This window comes from Sturnira hondurensis, unplaced genomic scaffold (assembly GCF_014824575.4).
Source record: "Sturnira hondurensis isolate 20B ecotype Veracruz unplaced genomic scaffold, ASM1482457v3 Scaffold0017746, whole genome shotgun sequence".
NCBI classification, from domain to species: Eukaryota; Metazoa; Chordata; class Mammalia; order Chiroptera; family Phyllostomidae; genus Sturnira; species Sturnira hondurensis.
In genome coordinates, this window is record NW_028090377.1 from 1,733,401 (window position 1) to 1,756,918 (window position 23,518).

General features: G+C 42.1%; 1 protein-coding gene across 1 annotated transcript; it reads right to left on the reverse strand.

The window, feature by feature from the left end:
- Nucleotides 1-7,195: 7,195 nt before the first annotated feature.
- On the reverse strand, nucleotides 7,196-8,144 carry LOC119002674 (olfactory receptor 51F2-like). The gene is given in 2 exon segments (XM_037068695.1): nucleotides 7,196-7,484; nucleotides 7,486-8,144. Coding segments are annotated over 2 exon segments (948 nt in total).
- Between the last annotated feature and the right edge of the window lie 15,374 nt (nucleotides 8,145-23,518).

A 23,518-nucleotide genomic window follows, 5' to 3' on the forward strand; every position in this document is an offset into this window, starting at 1 on the left:
ATGGATTTTTAAATTTCCTATTTCTGGTTATTGCATAGATGAGTAAGTAAAATGCCACTTAGAGCAGTTAAAATGTTGAGTCTCAGGCTTGGATAAAAGGATTCTAAAAGGTCACCTTAGGTAAGAAGACTGGTCTACAAAAAAAACTTAGGTTCAAAATTCTCTATCACTATTTTCTTCAGGTAGGCAAGTTTACCTGTGCCCTAAAATGTGGCAAAATGCAGCTAGATTAGAGTTAGAGAAACAGAAATAGAATGATTGGATATTTTACTAGAATTCTCTAATCCTACACCTCAGAACTTTGGACATCCCTTAGAGTAGCCTCCATTTCCCCTTCAATATTCTCTTGTACTTATTTTGAACTACAGTTTTGCTTATCAATGTTATTTGATCTTCTTTCTATATTTCATGTGTTCCCCAAATTCATATACTACTGATTATATTTGTACTTATATTTTGGTGTTAGTATTGAATTATCTTTTTCCAGACATATTTTCTTCTCTTTTTAAGGTAAGAATAGCTTGGGCATGTGTACTCTCTCCACCTTCCTCATGTAATCTCCAATCTTCTTCATTTTTAACAAACTATTACAGTTTTATTGTATTGTAATTTAATCTACATGTTGTATAATTCACCTATTTAATATGCAAAAGTTTAATATTTTATAGTCTGCTACAGAGTTATGCAACTATTGTCACAGTACATTTTACATTATTTTTATAATCCACAAATGGAGTTCTGTACCCATGAACTGTCATATCTCATTACCTTCCATCACATCCAGCCTCAGGCATCTACTAAGCTCCTTTCTGTCTCCATAAATTTGCCTATTTTGGACATTTTATATAAATTGACTCATATAAAATGTAGTCTTCTGCTACTGGCCTTTTCAGTTAGCATAATATTTTCAGGGGTCATCTATTTCATAGTAAGTGCAAGTACATAACCCTTTTCATTGGCAAATACTGCATTGTATGAATCTGTCATGTTATATATAGCTAATTTTTAGTTAATGAACACTTGAATGACAGCACCGTTTGTTAAAAACACTATTCTTTCCTCATTGAAATGTCTTGGCACCTGTGTCAAAAATCAATTAACAAGAAGTGTGAGAGTTTATTTTTGTATTCTCAATTCTATTCCATTAATCTCTATGTCTATCCTATGAAGGACCACATTGTCTAGATGAGTAGATTTGTGGTAAAATTTTAAATTGTTAAGTATGAATTGTCTAACTTTGCTCTCTTTTTTTGCATGATGATTTTAGCTTAAAGTTCCACATGTATTTTGGGACCAGCTGTCCCAAAGTACAAATAAACAAACTTAAATTCTGATAGGGATCATGTTACATCTACAAATCAATTTGGTGAGTGTAGCTGTGTTAACCATATTAAGTCTTAAAGTTCCACATGTATTTTGGGACCAGCTATCCCAAAATACAAATAAACAAACTTAAATTCTGATAGGGATCATGTTACATCTACAAATCAATTTGGTGAGTGTAGCTGTGTTAACCATATTAAGTCTTCAAATCAACAAATATAGCATATCTTTCCAGTTGCTTAAGAATTTTAAAATTTCTTTAAAGCATTTTTTTCGTGTGTGTATATGTGTGTGTATTATTCTTGATATGAAAATGTTGCACCTCCTTGGGTAAATTTATTTCCAAGTATTTTTATTATTTTTGATGCTATGGTATCAAAAATACCATACCTTAGGAAAAAAGTTATTTCCTAAGTTTGGTTTTTGATTTGTTCATTACTAGTGTAAAGAAATATAATTAATTTTTTATATGTTGCTGTTGTGAACTTTGATTAAGTCACTTATTAGTTTTAATAATTTTTAGTCAATTTCTTATAATGTTCTCTTCAAAAAATCAGATCATATGCTTATAAAAGTAGTTTTACTTCCTCCTTTACAATCTGGATAGATTGTATTTCAATGCTTTTCCTAGTTGACTGGCTAGAATGTACATAATGTGAAATAAATTGGTGAAAATGGACATCCTTGCTTTGTTTATCATATTAGGGGAAAGCATTCAGTCTATATCATTTAGTATAATGTTACTTGTGGATTTTTCATAGATATCTATTATCAGTTGAGGAAATTCCCTTTTCTACCTATTTTTTAAATGTTTTTGTTGTAAATTGGTGTTGATTTTTGTCCAAAGCTTTTTCTGCATCTATTCATCACTTGGTACTATCATGTGGCTTTTGTCCTTCATTCTATTGTTTCCCCAATGTTAAATCAATTTTGCATTTTTGAAATGAATCCCACTTGCTCATGATATATAACCCTTTTTATATGTTGCTGGATTTTGTTTGCTAGTATTTATTTAACTGAGGAGATTTATATCTATAGTCATAAAATATACAGGTTTCTAATATTCTCTGCAAGGTAAATGGTTTCATAAAAAGAGTTAGAGTGTGTTCCTTCCTCTTTGTTTCTTTAGAAAAGTTGTAAAAAATTAATATTTTTTTAGGTATTTAGTTAATTCATCCATTTAAACATGGTGAATCTATCCATCTAGATCTAGCTTTGGTGAATCCATTTAGACCTGCGTGTTTCTTCTTTGGAAGTAGTTGGTAAAATTATTAATTCAGTGTCATCAAAGAACCACGTTTTGGTTTGTTTACATGATCTACTATTTATTTCATTTTCTATTTTATTAATTTCCACCAACATAGTCATCATTATTTTCCTTTTTTAATAGTATATTTTATTGATTATGCCATTACAGTTGTCCCACTTTCCCCCCTTCATTCCCCTTCACCCTGCATGTTCCCTCCCCCACCATCCCCCCCTTTAGTTCATGTCCATGTGTCATAAGTTCTTTAGCTTCTACTTTTCCCAAACTACTCTTGCCCTCCCCCTATTTTCTCCCCACCGTCTATGCTACTTATTCTCTGTACCTTCTCCCATACTCTCCTTCTCCCACTCCCCTGTTGCTAACTCTCCACGTGATGTCCATTTCTGTGGCTCCGCTCCTGTTTCAGCTGTTTACTTAGTTTGCTTTTGTTTTAGGTGTGGTTGTTAATAACTGTGAGTTTGCTGTCCTTTCACTGTTCATATTTTTTATCTTCTTTTTCTTATATAAGTTTCTTTAACATTTCATATAATAAGGGCTTGGTGATGATGAACTCCTTGAACTTGACCTTATCTGAGAAGCACTTTATCTGTTTTTCCATATTAAATGAAAGCTTTGCTGGATAGAGCAATCTTGGATGTAGGTCTTTGGATTTCATGACTTGGAATACTTCTTTCCAGCCCCTTCTTGCCTGTAAGGTCTCTTTTGAGAAATCAGCTGACAGTCTGGTGGGAACTCCTTAGTAGGTGACTCCCCCCTTATCTCTTACTGCTTCTATGTGATTATGATGTGCCTTGGTGTGTTCCTCCTTGGGTTCCCAACTTCTTTGGGACTCTCTGAGCTTCTTGGACTTACTGGAAGTCTATTTCCTTTGCCAGGTTGGGGAAGTTCTCCTTTATTATTTGTTCAAATAAGTTTTCCACTTGTTGTTCTTCCTCTTCTCCTTCTTGTACCCCTATAATTTGGATGTTGGAACGTTTAAAGGTGTCCTGGAGGTTCCTAAGCCTCTCCTCATTTTTCTGAATTCTTGTTTCTTCATTCTTTTCTGTTTGGCTGTTTTTTTTCTTCCTTCTGGTCCACTCCATTGATTTGAGTCCCAGTTTCCTTCCCCTCACTATTGGTTCTCTGTGCATTTTGCTTCATTTCACTTAGTGTAGCCTTCATTTTTTTTATCTAATTTGTGATCAAAATCAGCCAGTTCTGTGAGCATCCTGATCACCAGTATTTTAAACAATGCATCTGATAGGTTGGCTATCTCTTGGTCCCTTAAAAGTATTGGCTCTGGGACTTTGATTTGTTTTTCTGTTTGAGCCATAATTTTTTTGTCAGGTCATGCCTGTTATGTATGAGGGGCGGAGCCTTAAGTGTTCACCATGGTGGGGCAACCCAGTTTGCTGGGTTGTGATGATGTATGTGGAGGCGGGGTCAGAGAGGGAACAATTGTGCTTGTTCCACTCTCTCTCGGATTTTAGTCCCCTCTGCTGCTTCCCACAAGCAAATTGGGCCCTTCTGGTGCTGGTTTCTGGGTGGGTGGACTTGTATATGTTCTAGGACCCTGTGGATCTCTCCATCGAATTCTCCTGTGAGGCTGGGAATCTCTCCCAGCACTTTAACCCCCACAAGTGTTTTCAATCAGTGCCTTTAGGCTTTATTTCCAGTCACTGGGGCCCTGGGTTGTGCTGGGCCAGTCTGTCTTGCTGCCTGTTTTTGCCCGGTTTGTTTGCATGAGAATGTGTTTCCACAGTTAGGCAACCACCTTGCACACCTCACTGGGTCTGCCCATTGCCTCCCTGCACCTGGGTCTGCCAGCCACCACCTTTTCCTGCTGCAACCCCTTTCCACTGGCTGCTGACTTTGCCCTTCTTACTGGTCTGGATAAATGATTGTCAGACTTCCGTACAGTTCATTTTTCTGTCTGTTCTGGTTGTGTTTTTGTTTCTAAATCTATGTTGTCCTTAATTTTGGTTGTGTGAGGAGGCACAGTGTTTTCACCTACACCTCCATCTTGGCCGGCAGTCCAATCAATTTGTTTTTTTCTTTTTTTTAACTTAAGTTTCATTTCCCCTTTTTCTCTCCAATATCTTAAAGTGGAAGTTTAGGTAATTGATTTTAGATATTTCCTTTTTTTAATAGAGGCATCTATGGCTATAAATTTTCTTATAAGCACTCTTTTGTTTCATCTTATATTTTTATTCATCTCAAACTATTTTCTAATTCCCTTTGTGATTTACTTTTTGAGCATTGATTATTTATGAATGTAGTGTTTAATTTTCAATATTTATGAATTTCTAATTTTTTTTGTTGATTTATCATTTGATTTTATCTTCACTCACTTCTCTTGGAGCCACTAGACTGGAGCCACTAGACTTGGAGCCACTTTGCATGCATAGCACTAGACTGGATAACACACAGTATTTTCAGCTTTTCAGCTTGCAGCTCTGCTTTATGATAGAGCTAGGAAAGGGTGATTGGCACTGCAATATTCTCTGACTGCCATATCTGGAATTGAGCCTCTATTATATATATAAGTGGGGCTGAGTGGATAAAGAGAGCTTCTGACTTCTTGACTATACTCACCAAGAATTTAGCTTCCATAATTGGAGCTGGGATATGGGGAATGAGAAATATTGTGGCCTACCCTTCTTCAAAAAGATACTATAGCCATACGCTGAGAGCTGGTGAACGTGGGATAGAGAAGTGGGGAAGGAAGCCCTGTGTTCTTGGCTACACCTACTTGGAGTGGAGCTATCAATAGGCTGAACCAGGGGGAAAGGGAGAGGCAAAAGCTGGCTGCAATTCAAGTGAACAGTGACTCTCATTGTTCTCAGTGATTTAACAGATTTTCTTAAATAAATAGTCTTTCATTTGCATGCATGCACTTAAGGCAATTTCCTAAGAATTTAAATTCATGTACCTGTATTATACATGATTTTTGCTATTTATAATAGTTTTCCTGGGGACCAAGCTCCTAGCTCTCCTCATTGCCATTCTGAATGTTTATCTCTCCAGTTCTTGACTTTATAGTTCAAACAACACATTGTAATTGTTTTCTGATTGTCTCAGGTTGGATTACACATTCCTTTTATATATTATTTTTTTAAAGATTTATTTAATTATTGCTCAAGTGCAGTTTTCTGTCTTATATTCCCAACTCTGCCCACTCCCCTAGTGCTCCCCATCTCCCTCCCATTCCCCCCCTACCTTAGTTATTGTCCATGTGTCCTCTATACTTGTTCCTGTAAATCCTTCCCCTTTTCCCCTGTGATTCTCTCTCCTTTCCCCTCTGGTCCCTGTCAGCCTGTTCTCTATTTCAGTGTCTTTGGTCATATTTTGCTTGCTTGTTTGTTTTATTGTTTAGCTTCCTGTTAAAGGTGAGATCATATGGTATTTGTCTTTCACCACCTGGCTTATTTCACTCAGCATAATGCTTTCCAGTTCCATCCATGATGTTGCAAAGGGTAGGAGTTCCTTTCTTGCTGCTGCATAGAACTCCATTGTGTCAATGTACCATAGTTTTTTTATCCATTCATTTACTGATGGGTATCTAGGTTGCTTCAAACTCTTGGCTATTATAAATTGTGCTGCTATGAACATTGGGGTGCATGGGTTCTTTTGGATTGGTGTTTCAGTGTTCTTAGGATATACTCCTAACAGTGGAATTTCTGGGTCAAAAGGCAGATTCATTTTTAGTTTTCTGAGAAAATTCCATACTGTTTTCCATAATAGTTGTACTAGTCTGCAATCCCACCAACAGTGAACTAGGGTCTCCTTTTCCCCACAACCTCTCCAACATTTGTTGTTTGTTGCTTTGTTTCTGATGGCCTTTCTGACCAGGTATCTCATTGTGGTTTTACTTTGCATCTCTCTGATAGCTAGCGATATTGAGCATCTTTTCATGTGTCTCTGGATCCTCTGTTATGCCTCCTTGGAGAATTGTCTGTTCAAATCCTTTGCTCATTTTTTAATTGGGTTGCTTGTCTTGTTAGAGTGGGGTTGCTTATATGTGTAAATTGTAACATGTCACTCAAATACTTTAGATTTTGACTGGTTACTTTTCTTATATACATATTTCACTAATTGTGACAATATTGTGTCTGTCTCTGACACTTTACCATACTGTACAATTTTCAGAAATAGTAGACTCTCAGTAAATTAAAAAATGAATTGATGGTAATTAAATTATGCACAAGAATTCTAAATAAGGATCTAATTTAATCTAAGATTAAACAAAACTTAACTTTTTATTATGTATACTTTCAGAAAACAAAACAGGACAGAAAGATATGAGTTAAGTACAGTTTTAGAAGTTTGGTGTAGTGGGCAAAGTGTTTATTTTAGCTATTGCCATTCATGCTTTTAAAACTTTACTAACATTTTCATAATATTAGGGTTTTTCATAGGGCATTCCTAAGTAGTACTTGAAGATTAGTAATAGTTCTATTGAAAATAAAAAATGCATTTCTGTCAAATGGCATTCCCCCACCCAGCCCATTCCACCTTACCTAGTTTTTCAGGTGTTGAGTCACTGATAGAAAAGATATTATTGATTAAACACTAGGTCTTGGAAGTGAAAACTAAGGAGTAGATTTTATTGTAGAGGAGTGAGATTCAGACCTCAGACACTCCGGGAAAGAGGGCTTTTTTAATGGCTCTCCAGATCTGCTTGGTTTTCACACTATAAATAATGAGATTCATCACTGGTGGAATAAGCAAATACACATTGGCCATAAGAGTGTGTACATAAGGAGGTGCCTTTTCCCCAAACCTATGGACAAAGCACAAGCTAATGAGAGGGATGTAGAAGACAGCAATGGCACCTATGTGGGAGATACAAGTGCTAAAGGCCTTATGTCACTCTTCTGGGGAAGCAATGCTTAAAATGGTCTTGATAATCTGAATAGAAAAGAAGGATAAAGATGGAGTCCACTCCTGCAGTGACTATGAGGGCAAAAAGTCCTAAAATACTGTTAATCTTATTGTCTGAACATGAGAGCTGGATTATATCAGGGTGAAAGCAGTAAGAATGATGGAGTACGTGGCTTTGGCAGTTGGATAGTTTTTTAAGAAGCAGAACCAGAGGCATTAGGATCACTGTCCCTCTGACAAGAATGGCAAACCACAATTTGATGATTCTGGACTCAGTCAAGATGTTATTGTATCTCAGCGGGTTACAAATGGCAATGAAGCAGTCAAAAGCCATTGCTAGGAGCACTGAAGACTCCATGACAGTAAAGAGTTGAATGAAGAAAGTCTGGACAACACAGGCATGGAAAGTGATCTGTCTTGCATTGAACCAGAATATGCCCAGCATAGTGACTAGTGTTGAAATACACAAGCCCAGGCCAGTGGTTGAGAGCATAGAGAGGAAATAGTACATAGGTTCATGGAGACTTGACTCAGTGATGATGACAAATAGAATGATACCATTCCCAGAGAGGGCAGTTATATAGCAACAGCAGAAGGAGATGGAGATCCAGGGGTGGAAGGCTTCTAATCCTGGAACTCCCGTCAGGAAAAAGGTCAGAGAAGAGGAAGTGATGTTAGGAAAAGATGACATGATTACTACAGAATAATTATTCTGTTGAAATAAACTGTCCTAGAATGAGAAATGAAAATACAATTCAGCAATTTTGTTATGACTTATATTAACTGTAGCTACATAAATCAAAGTGGACATTATTTTTTTCTCTTCGCTCCTAAGTTTTAATTTCTTTTCTTTTGGCTATATTGATCTTTTTCTCCATGATTCTTGTTAACCAATTCACAAGAGGAAGTCTTTTTTTTTTTTAAATCTCAGAGGTACTTTTTGTTACCTTCTACTTCAACCTTAAGCATTTTCTTTTCCCCTTCCATTGTACTCCCCTGTGTAGAGGAAAACTGGATCAAGATAATCTGAAAATACTACAAATATAATAAAGATCTCAAAGTAAAATTAGTTTTAACAAGAATTATTATTGAACAAAAATATGGATGTTGAAGTATTTGTGTTAATACTAGTACATCATCATTGAACTTACACATTTCAAAGCTATATAGCTTTCAGAAAATAAATTTATTTAAGAAAATAATTTTACACAAGTCAAAAATATCCTATTTATTATTTCCTTGTCAATGGATCTTACTCCTCTTTTGCTATGGTTGTTTTTAGTGTAGGGTTACATTTCTGATCTTCATTTTTAAATTTCCTTAGCTATTGTCTCTCTGCAGTTGTGTTGATGCATAACTATCAATGAACATTCTCTATAATATCACCTTTGACAGTTTGTCCTCCCAGAGTCAATTGTATTAAATTTCAGGGCTAAGAGTGAACTGGCTGTACAGAGGCCTGGTATTAGATACCTCCCTCTATAGCCTAGTGTTTTTGCAATCATTGCTACCCTTTACTCATATATAACCTCAGAAAAATAAACTTACAGAGCATGTCTTCATTAAGGTAAATAACACATTTGAGCTTTCACTCTAACATTAGATCACATCTGGTATAAGACGTATTATGTAGGCAAGGTCCTGGGTAATATTTCTTCTCCTTTCCCATATTGACTTAATTCTTGTAATCTAGTCCCCTTATGTCCTGGAAATCTTGCTAAACTCTCCACTAAGCCAATGTGGTGGTACTCTGAATACTGTACATTTTCTTCTTTTTGAGTCTCAAAGACTGTTTTCTTTTCTCATAGCCTCAGTCATTCATTGGCTGGCATCCAATTGGTCCTTCACCAACATTCAGAGTCATGCCACTTGCCACTTAATTTGGAGAACACATGAGGAGGGACCCCCCAATCCCCAGAACTTATTTATAAAAAGTTGTGTATTTATTCTCACATGTTTAACCTTCAGTCAACTTCAAAGTACTCTCCATTTGATGTAATACACCCAACAAGACTTTTTTCCCCACTTCTCAAAATAGTTTTCGAATTTGTTGATTGTGACACCGTTTAGTTCTTCTGTCATTTTTTGTTTCACCTCTTCCACATCAGCAAAATATTTCCCTTCAAGAACTTTTTCCATGCAGGGAAACAGGAAACGGTCGCTCAAGAAGAGATCAGGTGAATAGAGAAGGTGAGGCATGGGTGTCATGCTGGTTTTTGTTCAAAAACTGCTGAACACTCGGTGTAGTGTGGGCAGGTGCTCTTGTAAATCACCTGTCATGAAATGTGCAAAGGTGTTGAGAGTCTTTAAAAAAATTCACTGAAGCTGAACACAGCCACTCACAATTATGCTAACTTACTCACTGATGTTACAGATGGGTTCCTAGAACACTCACCTAGTGGGGGAAGCCTGTACTGTAAGGAGGCTACCTCCAGAAGGTAATTCTGGTTTTTTTTGGTCCCCCCTTATACTTCTATAGCTTTGTTATACCTACCCAGTTTTACCTTCTTAGTTATTGAAGCATTTGCCTCCAAATCATAGTGTATGACAGCTTTTCTACTTATTTTAGTGTTGACTACTTTTTGTTTAATCCTCAGCTACTATTGCCTTCGAGTCTCAAATTTTATACCTGCATTCACAGGCTACTGAGATCTCACCATATCTCACATCTGAGGCTGCTCAGTTTGGGTTCATCACAAAAGAGTCTCCTGCTTTTGATGTTATCTAATGTTAATATTAAAGATGACTGAATTTCAGAATATCCATTATTATTTTCTTATTCTGTGCAATTGCAGTTTAAAAAGGCATCACAGAAATAAGCTTGAGGGCGTTACTCAGTATCCTAAATATGTAAGAAATATAGAAATGGCCCCATGCTGAAAATAATAAATGTGTATTATAGTGATTATGATATAGTTACTATGTTGTTTATAAGCTGATTCATGAAGTTCATAATTATTAACTTCATAATTATTTGAGTGAAAATTATTTAATGAAAAACATCAATTTCTGACTCAATTTTCTAGCATCACTTAAAAATTAATATGCAAAACTAAAAATCTCTTATTAGAAAATTTTAGGAAAACATTTTAAAGGTGGCACATATAGAAAAATGGGAGAAGGTCATAGAAAAATAATGATCTTGAAGCTAAAACAATCAATCTAAATTTAAGCAGGTTTTATTTAAATAAAATAAATTAACAGGAAAGTCAATATTTAAGGCCAGTGTCCACAGGCAGGAATATAACAGCAGTAGAGTTCAGGAAGAAATACAATTTGGGCCCTGGCTGGTGTGGTTCAGTGGATTGAGTGCCAGCCTGCGAACCAAAGGGTCACTGGTTTGATTCCCAGTCAGGGTACATGCCTGGGTTGCAGGCCAGGTCCCCAGTCCAGGGTGTGCCAGAGGCAACCACATATTGATGTTTCTCTTCCTCCTTTTCTCCCTCCCGTTTGCTCTGTCTAAAAAGAAATAAGTAAAATATTTTAAAAATAACAATTTTGGTTTTGGAAACTTCCTTTAAAGTGATTTAAGACATTGGCTTTAAATATCTTGGTTTACAGCATTTTTGTGTAATGCAGAATCCTAGAATTTTAGAATTAGAAAGTGTCTTGGAAATATTTTAGTTCCTTCCACAAAATTACATTAACTTTGTCAAATTATTTCCCATTTGCCTAAAAAATTAATTTTATTAACCTTATTACTCACAAGATGAACTGAAGGAATAATGATGAGTGTATATAAAAAAAGAACACTTAGAAATTATAAAGTTTATAATCAGCCAGGAGGAGAAAACTAAGCACAAACAGATCATTGTGTTTGAATGACTGAAGTATTGTATTTGAGAAGAATTCCATTTGACCTGTGTGTCGTACATAGGGTAAACCTTGAACCAGCAGAAAGGATGCTAGTAAGATGTTAAGCAGTGTTCTCATGCATGGAATGAGCCGGAAACAGTGCGGTAGTGACCTTCCAATACTACGTGATACAATGCTCACTTTGTCTAAACAGAACTTCTGGAAATGAGATGGATGTATTCATTTAGTCCTTCAGCAAACATATATCACACATCTACTGCAGATCAGGGCTGGAAAATTAAATGTTCAATAGAAAAATGTGCCTAGCCCTAAATACAACTAGTCAACTAGAGAATACAGACAAATTAAGACAGAATTAGAGAGGGTAAAGAGTGAATCTAGCATGTATGAGGACAACAAAAAGCTCTTTGTAGAGAATAAAAACTTGTTTTTCCTAATTTATGATGCCTAGATTGAAACCTGAATTCTGAGTTGTCAAGAAATGGATTTGTGTGCGCACGTTTGCATGTGTATGTGTAGTTAACTTTGTGTGCCAGCTTGACTAGGCCACAGAATGCCCAACTATGGGGTTAAATATTGTTTCTGGGTATGTCTGTGAGGGTGTTTCTGGAAGACATTAGCATTTGAATCAGTAGATTTAGTAAAGCAGATTACCTTCTCCAAAGTGGGTAGCCTTCATTCAATTAGTAAAGTCCTGAATAGAATGAAAAGGCAGGGGAAGAGTTTCCTTTGGCCCCGCCCCCACATACAGCATCACAACCCAGCGACTGAGTGGCCTGGCCCTGGTGAACACCTAGGGCTCTTCTCCTCATACGTAACAGGCATGAACAGTCCAAAATATGGCTCAAGAAAAACTCAAAGCCCCAGAGCTGATAACTCTAAGCGACCAGGAAATAGCAAACCTCTCAGGTGCACAATTCAAGACACTGGTGATCAGGATGCTTACAGAACTGGTTGATTTTAGCCACAAATTAGAGGAACATATGAAGGCTAAACTAATTGAAATGAAGGGAGATGCACAGGAAACCAATAGTGATGGAAAGGAAACTGGGACTCAAATCAAGGGGATGGACCAGAAGGAAGGAAGAAACAACCAAACCAAAGTGAAGTAACCAAAGTGAAGTTACAAGAATTCAAAAAAATGAGGAGAGGCTTAGGAACCTCCAGGACATCTTTAAATGTTCCAACATCCAAATTATAGGAGTACCAGAGGGGGGAAAGGAACAGCCACGAGTGGAAAACTTATTTGAACAAATAATAAAGGAGAACTTCCCCAGTCTGGCAAAGGAAATAGAATTCCAGGAAATCTAGGAAGCTGGAGAGTCCCAAAGAAGTTGGACCCAAGAAGGAACACACCAAGGCACATCATAATTACATTAGCCAAGATTAAAATGAAGGAGAGAACCCTAGAGGCAGCAAGAGATAAGGGGGCAGTCACCTGCAAAGGAGTTCCCATCAGACTGTCAGCTGATTTCTCAAAAGAGACCTTACAGGCAAGAAGGAGCTGGAAGGAAGTATTCCAAGTCATGAAATCCAAAGACCTACATCCAAGATTGCTCTATCCAGCAAAACTTTAATTTAGAATGGAAGGGCAGATAAAGTGCTTCTCAGATAAGATCAAATTCAAGGAGTTCATCATCACCAAGCCCTTATTATATGAAATGTTAAAGCGACTTATCTAAGAAGAAGAAGATAAAAAGTATGAAGGTTGAAAGGACAGCAAACTCACAGTTATTAGTAACCACACCTAAAACAAAATCAAACTAAGAGGACAGGTAGATCAGGAGTGGAACCATAGAAATGGGGATCACATGGAGGGTTAGCAACAGGGGAGTGGGAGGAGGAGAAGGGGGGAGAAGATACAGAAAATAAGTAGCATAGATGGTGGGTAGAAAATAGACAGGGGGAGGGCAAGAATAGTAGGGGAATTACAGAATCTAAAGAACTTGAGACACGTGGTTATAAACTAAAGGGGGAGGAAGGGTGGGAAAGGGGTGTGCAGGGTGGAGGGGAATGAAGGGGGGGGAATAGAACAACTGTAATGGTATAATCAATGAAATATATTACAAAAAATTTCCATGTTAGAGTGGAAACAAAATATGGTACAGATCAATTGGATATAGGAGCAAAGGGTGAGTGAGTATTATTTTTTCTCTTTGCACCTGGGAATTTTTTAGAAATTACATAATAGTGCTTAGTTCTGGGAAATCTCTTATTCATGAAAAAAATGACTTGAATTATTCTTAGTAAAATTGGGCCCAAGGGAAACTGGGATTAGTTCTGGAGACTGAGATTACCAGCTCAAAAATTGCCTTTTGTCTATATATTTTTGGAAAGTCAGAGCTATGATTGTTATATAATAGAGATAGAAAAGCTGACATCAGTTATAAGACAAATTTCTTACATTATACATGCCAAACATTGAAATGAGTGACTTATCACTGAAATTATTCAGATGACCTATTTAATAGTATATTATGCTCAGTTCAATTTGACAGCCATCATTGAGCATCTGTTATGTTAAAAGTATTTTTTTTAGGTATTGTAGCAGCATCAAAGAAAATAAAGGCATTTAGTTTTACATAAACATACATTTTCTTTTTTCATTTTTTGTAATTGTTTTACATAAACATACATTTTCTTTTTTCTGTTTTTGTAATTGTTTTTCAGTTACACTTGTCTCCATTTTTCTCCCTGTTGCTCTCCCCTATCCTGCCAACCTCTGCTCCCAAAGGCAATCCCTACCCCATTGCCCCTGTCCATGGGTCCTTTGTATATATTCCTTGACTGGACACTTCCCTATCTTTCCCCAATTATTCCGCCTTCCCCTGCCTCTGGTCTCTATCAGTTTGTTCTTTATTTCCATGTTTCTAGTTCTGATTTGCTTGTTTGTTTTGTTGATAGGTTCCACTTATGTGAGATCATATGGTATTTGTCTTTCACTCCCTGGCTTATTTCATTTAGCATAATACTCTCTATTTCTATCCATGCTATCACGAAGGGTAAGAATTCCTTCTTTCTTTCTGCCATATAGCATTCCATTGTGTAAGTGTACTGCAGTTTTTTGATCCATTTATTTATTGATGGGCACTTAAGCTGTTTCTAGCACTTGGCTATTGTAAATAGTGTTGTTATGAACAGAGGGATGCATAGGTTCTTTTGAACTGGTGTTTCAGGATTTACTCCACTTTATGCTTCTGCCCTCTTTGTCAAATATTAATGGACTATAGGGTATTTTTTTAACTTAAGAAATTTAAAGCTTTATGGATATACTAGTACTACCACTATTTATATAAAACAGAGCCAAAAGCACATAAACGAAAAAAAAATAAAAGGCCAATTATGAGAAGAAAAGATAGACTGCTATTTTATGACTGCTTCAGATATCAGTGAAGCAGTCATAAAATTTAATGAAGAAGATGTTTAAGGATGAGCTTTGACATACAAGTAGAATTTTAATGTGGAGGAGTGAATGTTAAGGTTGGAGTGAAGGCAACAGTGAAGCCTGCTTTTAGGAAGGCTGCATGATGGAGCAGTTAGCTGACTGGTTTTCTTTTCTTTCTTTCTTTTTTTAAAAGATTTTATTTATTTATCTTTAGAGGGGAAGGGAAGGAGAGTGGGAGAGAAATATCAATGTATGGTTGCCTCTTGTGCTTCCCCTGCTGGGAACTGGCCCCTTGCCACGGACTGGTCTGCAACCCAGGCATGTGCCCTGCCCGGGAATCTGCTTTTTCCCTATCATTCCCCCCTGTGGGTGCTTAGACAGCACTTTCGTCTGTCTCAGCATCCAATAATGGGACTCTCTGCTCTTGTTGTTGCTGGAGCATAAGGATGCGGCTAGTGGTCTTCCGTACTAGTGCTCCTTCTAACTGGCTGACTACTGTCCTGATGGCCCAGGGTCCTACGGTAATAACTAGGATGAGGATGATCAGGGGTCCTAGGACGGGGGCTAGGAGGGAGAAAAGAGTGTTCTGCCACCAAGAGGTCGCTCCCATCCTGGCTCCAGGCCGTAGTCTGTCTTTAAGTTCATTTATGTGTTGTATGTTCTCTTCAACTAGGCCACTTTCATTAACAAAATAGCAACACTCTTCTCCTAGGAATATACAGGTCCCTCCTTTATCTGCCATTAGGAGATCTAAGGCCCCCCCCGGTTCTGCTGGGCCACTCTAGCTAGAGATAGGATCTGGCCTTGCAGGGAGGCCATAGAGGTTGCTACTGATCCTAAGGCCTCATGGAGTTCTTGGCCGAGGGCCTCTTGGGACTGCAAGCTTGTGGCTAATCCTGCTCCTCCTACACTGATACTGGCGAGTGAAGCATCGAAACTTAGTCCTACCAGTACAGGGAGGAATACTGTTCTTTGGTGGAGAGTGGAGTTTATATACTTGGTTTCTAGTTCTCCGGGTGAGTAGGCTAGTAGGTGGGGGGCTAGTGCTACTAGGAGGTAAACACGAGAGTGCGAACAGTTGATACTTGGGACTAATGTCTGATTAGTCCAAAAGAATAGCCCCGGTGGGGGTACAAGGGGAGGTGATTTGTCCCCCTTGCACCAGCTGGTACTGTTCGGGTATAAACTCCTCTCTGGGGACTGATAGAGGGGGCCCTGGACGGGCCCTAGGAGTCTACCTTGGCTGCCGTGGTCTGTATTCTGAGGAGTGGCATTAACTTGGACTGCAATTAGTGGGGGCTTGCTTAGGGAGGCACAGAGGAAACAATCTGTGAAGTTTCCTGGGTCACTGAGGTTAAGGAGGGCTGCTCCCTCCTGGATTAGAGTTATCCAAGAGAAAGGAGTATCTGTTTGGCTGACCTGGGGTTCAGCCCTTTCAATGGTTTTCTGAACTGTTTTCAGCATGTGGAGAACAAGGTATAGATCTTTCCTTTTAAAAACTATTATATCTCCTACTGGTCCTGAAAAGGCCATGCCTATGTAGACTTTTCCTTTAACTCCTTTTCCTCAGATAGGGTCTTCTGCCTTATCTAGGGTTATAACAATTTCTCTGCCATTTGTGCGGTGGACTTGGCAATATTTGTAGGCACAACCCCTATAGGTCTCCGGCCACCGATTGCATGACTCATCAGTCTGATCTTCTTTGAAACAGACAAACGGGTCCCTGAACCAAACCCACCCATTTAGGCTTTGGAAGGACCCTCCAAAGATCTTGAGTACTAATTTTCCTCTGCAGGGCGCAAGGCACTCTTTTGTGCCTATGGTGGCTATGGTTGTCCACCTCCCCTGTTTCCTATATTCTTGGACTACGATGGTCTCATTATATTCCCAGTGGGCTGACCCATAGGCTAGCAGGGGCAATAGGATTAAGAGCATTTGCCAGGGGTTCATGTTGGGTGGGTTAGACAAAGCAAGCAATAGCTATGAATATACAAACCAAACCTAGGTATAGTAGCCCTAGGGTTACTCGGTCTCGTGGTCCAATCTTCTGGGGCAGTATACCAGAGTTCAAGTCCCCCTACCATGGTGAGGAGTCCAATGATGGTGTAATAGTCCCAGGAGCAATTGTCCATTCCACTCTCCTCTCTCGGGTTATTCTTCACAGTCTCGAGGCAGGCACCTGGCAGGGACTCTCAGATTCTCCCTGGGGCGACAAGCCGGTGCCCAGGGTCCTCACGGGTCGTGGGGAGTCTGGCGGTGGTTCTGCAATGGTCCACTCTTCGACTCCACTCTCTCCTCAGGTCTCTGTTCGGGCACCTCTGGATCAGCAGCAGCCTTCGCTCTGGTGTGGTGGATCCAGGGGGCGACACCTGCGACTTTTAAAGCGGTAGGGGTAGTTAACAGTACCAAGTAGGGTCCAACCCATCTGGGCTGGAGGGGCTTTTTTTTCCAATCTTTACCCAGACATATTGTCCTGGCCTGAAGGAGTGGGCTGCCCCCCCTGTTGGTACTAGTTCTTGCCCAAGGTGGGCTTACCTTACTCTTTCTAATTCTTGGCCTAGGGGGACTAGGTAGGATGCTTGATGGGTCTCTCCTAAAGCAGTTAAATCTGTGGTGGCTGGTATTCAGGTTAAGGAGGTGGCTCTTCCATATATGATTTCATAAGGGGTATATCCGGCTGTATTCGGGGTGCACCTTATCCTGAAGAGGGCAAGAGGCAAAATGTCTGGCTAGGGGAGGTGTGTTTCTTGGCAGAGTTTTCCTAAAGTCTCTTTTAGAGTTTGGTTCATTCATTCTACCTTGCCTGAGCTCTGGGGCCGCTAGGCAGCATGTAATCTCCACCTCAGATTCAGGGCCCGAGTCAGCAGCTGCACGACTTTAGTGGTGAAGGCTGGTCCGTTGTCACTCTGTAAGATGAGTGGCAGGCTGTGCCGTGGGATGATTTCTCGGAGCAGTACTCGCACTACCTCCTGGGCCTTTTCTGTGCGCGTGGGGAACGCTTCTACCCAGCCTGAAAAAGTGCACACTAGAACTAGGAGGTACTTGTACCCGCGGTTGGGTTTGAGCTCAGTGAAGTCGAGTTGGAGATCTTCAAAAGGCAGTGTGCCGGTATACTGGATGCCCTGGTGAGGAACCTTGGGTGCCTTAGCGTTATATTGCGCACAGGTGGAGCAACGGGCTGTGATGGAGGTGCACAGGGTGTCCAAGGTGGGGATATATAGGAACTTTCCAAGGAGCTGGCTTAGCTTAGTCTTTCCTAGGTGGGTTAGACTGTGGCAGTTCTGGACAATATTCTGGCCTTGACTCTGAGGTATGTATATTCTCCCATCTTTTAGTTTCCAAAGCCCCTCTGGGTGTCTCTGGGCTTGGACTTGACTTGCCCACCAGTCCTCCTCTGGGCTGTAATCATGCTCGGTTGGGGTAACTCCTACTATTGGGTTGAGGGTGATTATAGGCTCTGGCCGTTTGTGCGCCGCCTCCTTTGCAGCCTGGTCAGCGAACTTGTTTCCTTCTATTTCTCTGGTGTGGCCCCACTGGTGTCCATGACAATGGATTACGGCCACCCGGTTGGGGGCCTTTACTGCCTCAAGTAGCCTGAGTATTTCTTGTTTGTTTTTTATCTCTTTTCCCTCTGTGGTCAAGAGCCCCCTTTCTCGGTAAATTGCCCCGTGGAAATGCAGGGTGGTGTAGGCATATTTGGAGTAAGTAAATATGTTGACCTTTCTGCCTTTACTTAGTTCTAGGCTCGTATGTGGGCATATAATTCGGCCCTCTGAGCCGACCACTCAGCGGGTAGGACCCTCGCCTCTATGACTGTGTCTTGGGTGGTGACTGCATAGCCCGCTCGGTGCTCTCTGGCCTCAGTCAAGTAGCTGCTCCCGTCAGTGTACAGAGTCCAATCCTCATGGGGTATAGGTTGGTCTTTCAGGTCGGTTCGGCTAGTGTAGACTTGGTCCGTGATGTCAGTACAGTCATGGTCCGGGGCCCCGTGCTCCCTGGGCAAATATGTGGCCGGGTTGATAGACCGCACAGTCTTCAGGTGGACCTGGGGATTCCCTTGGAGCAGCCCCTGGTATTGAGCTAGTCGTGGGTTGGACAGATAGCGGTGCCCTGCCCCTTCTAATAGGCTATGGACAGCGTGGGGCAAGTATAGGTGCGTTTCCTGCCCGAAGGTTAACTTGTCCACCTCTTGTAGCAGGACCACAGCTGCCGCAACTGCTCTCAAACATGGCGGCCACCCCGCTGCAACATTGTCTAATTGCTTAGACAGGTATGCTACTGGCCTTTTCCAAGGTCCATGATCTTGGGTTAGCACGCCTAGGGCTATTTTGTCCTTCTCATGCACATAGAGCCAAAAAGGTTCTCTGGGTCAGGCAGACCTAGGGCCGGCGTGCTGGTTAAGCAGTTTTTGATCTGCTGGAATGCCTCCTCCTGTTTGGGGATCCATAGGAACGGATCAGAGTCTGGTCCTTTTGTGGCCTGGTACAACGGTTTGGCCATCTAGGTGTAGCCAGGTATCCAGAGGCGGCAGAAACCAGCAGCTCCTAAGAACTCTCTGAGTTGTCTTTGGATTGTTGGGACCACCATTTGCCTGATGACTGCCTATCTTTCTACCCCGAGGGCCCGCTGTCCCTGGCTAATCTGGAACCCTAGGTATTTGACAGTCTCTTGGCAAAGTTGTGCCTTTTTCCGAGACACCCGATATCCCCTGTCCTGCAAAAACTGGAGTAAGGCGTCTGTGTGGACCCTGCAGTCTTCCTTCCCTCGCCTGGCTAGTAGCAAGTCATCTATGTATTGGAGTAGAGTGACTTCAGGGTACTCATCCCTATACGGGCGCAGGTCTTTTGCCAGGGCCTCACTGAATATGGTGGGTGAGTTCTTGAACCCCTGTGGCAGTCTTGTCCAAGTTAACTGGGACTTTTCTCCAGACACTGGGTCCTCCCACTCGAAGGCGAAAATGGCCTGTGACTGTGAAGCCAGAGGGATACAGAAGAAGGCATCTTTCAGGTCTAGGCAGGTGAAGTGAGTGGCTGCTGGTGGCAACTGCCCCAACAAGGTATATGGATTTGGGACTACAGGGTGCAGTGTAACTGTGGCTTGGTCGATGGCCTGTAAGTCCTGTACCGGCGTATAGCCGGACCCATCTGGCTTCTTCACAGGGAGCAATGGGGTGTTCCACGGTGACTGGCAAGGGATTAGGATCCCTGCTTCCAGATGTTTATTGATTATTGGAGCTATGCCGTGCTGGGCATATCTTGGTATCGTGTACTGCTTAATGCACCTCGGGGTCACTCCGGGTATGAGATCTACTAATACGGCTTCCGCCCCTTCGCCAGTCCTGGCAGGTTGTCCTCTGCCCAGACTCCAGAGTAGGCTGCCCAAAGGGGGTCCTGGACTGGTCCCTCATCTTTCTGGTGGAGTCTATATTCTTCTTCCCTCGGTATTACCAGGGCAATGGTCCGCAGTGCGGGCAGGTCTAGGGAGGCCCCCCCAGGTCGGAAAATGACCCGTGCCGCCAGCTTGGTTAGAATGTCCCTGCCTAACGGGGGAATTGGGCAGTCTGGCAGGTATAGGAACTCATGGGTAATCTGGTGGCCTCCCAGTTCGACCTTCCGTGACTGGCAAATCTTTGTGGGCTGGCCGAGAGGCCAGTGGCCCCCTGCACTAAGACTTCTTTTCCAATGAGGGGTCCTACCGGGGCAGTGACTACCGAATGTTCCGCCCGGGTGTCTATCATAAAGTCTATGTCTTGGCCCTCGACTTTTACTCTGACCACGGGCTTCTGGGGACTGAGCGTGATGGAGCCCGGTCACCCTCAGTCTTGGCTGAACCTGGTGAGGGCTAATACGTTGGGGGCTGGTGCCGGCAGGACTGCCTGACTGTTAGATGACTCCTCCCACGGCTTTCTGGCTTCCAATGTCCCTGCTCTTTGCAATAAGCACACTGATCTTTTTCTACTTTGAAGTGTCCCTTCGTATCGCCCAGTCTGATTTTTGACGCTTTCGGGGCCGGTTTTCCTAGTGCGGTGGCTAAGAGGGTGGCCTGTAATTTCTGGTCTTCTAAGCGGGTGGCTGCCGCGGCTTCATCTCGGTTTTCATGTACTTTGTTGGCTACTGCCAAGAGTTGGTTCAGAGTCATGCCTGCGAAGCCTTCTAATTTCTGAAGCTTCTTTCTAATGTCTGAGGCCGACTGAGAGACGAAAGCCATGGCTACCCTACACTGGTTCTCAGCCGCCTCTGGGTCAAAAGGTGTATAAACCCGCTAGGCCTCCATTAGGCGCTCTAGGAAGTCTCCGGGGCACTCGTCTGCCTTCTGAATTATGGTGGCTACTTTAGCCATGTTGGTGGGTTTTCTGGCCGCCGCTTTTACCCCCTGTAGTAGAGAGTGGTGATACTGATCGAGGGTTGCTCGTCCCTGTTCTGTATTTGGGTCCCAGGCCGGCTGCTGCTCGGGGGCAGCCGTGCGAGCATAGTCAGAGGGGTCGAGGGTCCCAGCCGGGGCATGTGCCTCTAGGTAGCGTCGGGCCTCCTGCAAAATCTTTCTCCTCTCTTCCATGTTAAAAAGTGTGAGGAGGAGTTGGCAACAGTCAAACCATGTGGGCTGGTGGGTTTGGAAGATTGAATCTACTAACTTAATCATGGCCTGTGGCTTCTCTGAAAATGGAGGGGTATGATGTTTCCAGTTTAGGAGGTCAGTTGTGCTAAAGGGCTGGTAATAGTAGGTGACCTGACCTGGCTGGATGGTCCCATCATCATTGACCCTAGGAGCCGCCTGTACCTCCCGGAGTGGCATCTGGAGAGGTGACTGATGTTGGCTTCTGAGCCTACTGGCCACGGGCGACGGGCCCGGCTGGGGCAAGGCCGGGTATTGGACAGGTGCCGATTCTGGACTAGGCTGCGGCTCTTGAGGCAGAATGGAGGGTGGTGGAGTTAAGGGCTCCTGCGGTGGGGCCATGGGCGGCACTGGTGGGGCCTGATAGGGTGGCGGCTGGAGAACAACTAATTCATTTTCTTGGGCCTGATCCTGATGGATGGGGGGGTCTAACCCTGGTAACTAATACAGTTGGGGTCCTCCTTCCCCAGGGCTGCACACAGCACGTTCCTGAGTGCAATCTGCCTGAGGTCCCTTTGGGACGCCTCTGAGTTTCTGCACACTGACTCAGCCATCTGGGCATGTCCTGGGCTAATTCTTGCCATCTGTCTATATAGAGGTATTGATCTGGGTGACCTGGCTTCCCTGCAACTATGAGGTGAACTGCTCTAATGGTGGACAAGTTCAAAGTTCCCTCAGGGGGCCAGCCGACTCTGAAGGTCGGCCATTCTGATGTGCAAAAAGTCTCAAGTTGTTCTGCATTCAGCGACGGGTCCTGCCCTCTGAATTTACTGAAGTTCTGAAGCATACAGTCTAGGACTGTGTAAGGCCCTCCTCCCATGGTCTTCCTCCCGATCGGGCGCAGACACACAAAGGGTGGGGTTCACTCACTCCTCCGCCTGGCCTGCTCCCTTTAGTGACAAAGTCGGTCTTGGCTAAGGTTGCCCTAGCAGAATTTGGGGTTAACTGCCAACTGTTATGCCGTATGACCTGACACAGGAACTGCAGGTTGGGACCCAATCTCGCTCCGTAGGTTTTTCACCAGTGGAGTCACAAACACATGCACTCTCACTTTCACTCTCAGACACTCAGAAGTTAAACATTCCCTCCCCAAGTGAGGGTCCGGTGATTGGACTACCTAGTCTCGATCCTCAGGCAGATCTGGGAGGACTCAAACCTCCCGTCCTAATCTCGGGTCTGGTCCCCGGGGCACTTACTGATCTGGCGCCTTCTGATAGATCGTGGTCCGATACCCTCACTTCCCGTCTGGAGCCGCAGGTCGGCGTCCAGTGCCCTGACTGGTCGGGGCCTAAGAAATCTCAGGGCACGTGCTCCCCCAGTCCCCAGTCGGGCCACCGGCTGCCTGTCCTGTCCTGTTCAGCCGGCGGCAAATCAGCCGGAATTTATGTAAAGTTGCTTCCCAGTCAGGGAACCAAATGTTACAGGAAAATGAAGTGACCAGACACCGAGGGGTTCAGGAGCACAATCTTTATTATGTTCACGGGCTCAGAGGAGAGTGACCTCCAAATTCTGAGCCCCAAACAGTGGCAGGGGTCTTACTTTTATACTCCTGTCTTTCTTTCTAAGCTACGTGGCAAAAGCAGGTTACAGAAGCAAATGCGGAAGTTATGTCTATTTCCTTATCCGGGGATATCTGAAGTGCTGATTCTCTCTTGTGGCTGCGAGGCAGAAGCAAGTTACAGAAGCAGATGCGGACGTTAGATTACTCTGTGGCATTCTTAGGCTAGCGGGAGGGGCCTTTTTCCCTATTACTATACCAGCCAGGTGCTGACTGGTTTTCTTAGACTGCAGAGTATGTAAACACAGAAAGAGGTAGATTAAAATTTAAAGGAAAGGTGAACCCAAATTTTGGAAGACTTTACCCTAGACAGGCAGTCTTGTTTCATTTAGTTGTTGGATGAGAAATAAATATGGAAGAGATGCCTATTGGTTTGTTTATAAATTTTATTTGAGCTAGATACTTAGAAAGTTATTTAAAAGTGGATGACAGTAGTTTGAGACAGAAACAGCAGAGATAGGAGATCAGTTAATCATTTATAGGAATAGGGTAACTGAGTAGTAGTGAGAATCTGAATCAGTATTTTGTATAGAATATATAAGATTGCCTTAGGTAGGATTAGCTACATTGTAGAGACATTTGAATTTAGATAATGTCTAGTTCCATCCAACTCTAAAATTGCATGCATTTATAACTCTAAATTCTGACAAGTTTTCATTTTCTTTGAGATGAGTTTCAATGAGAACAATAATTG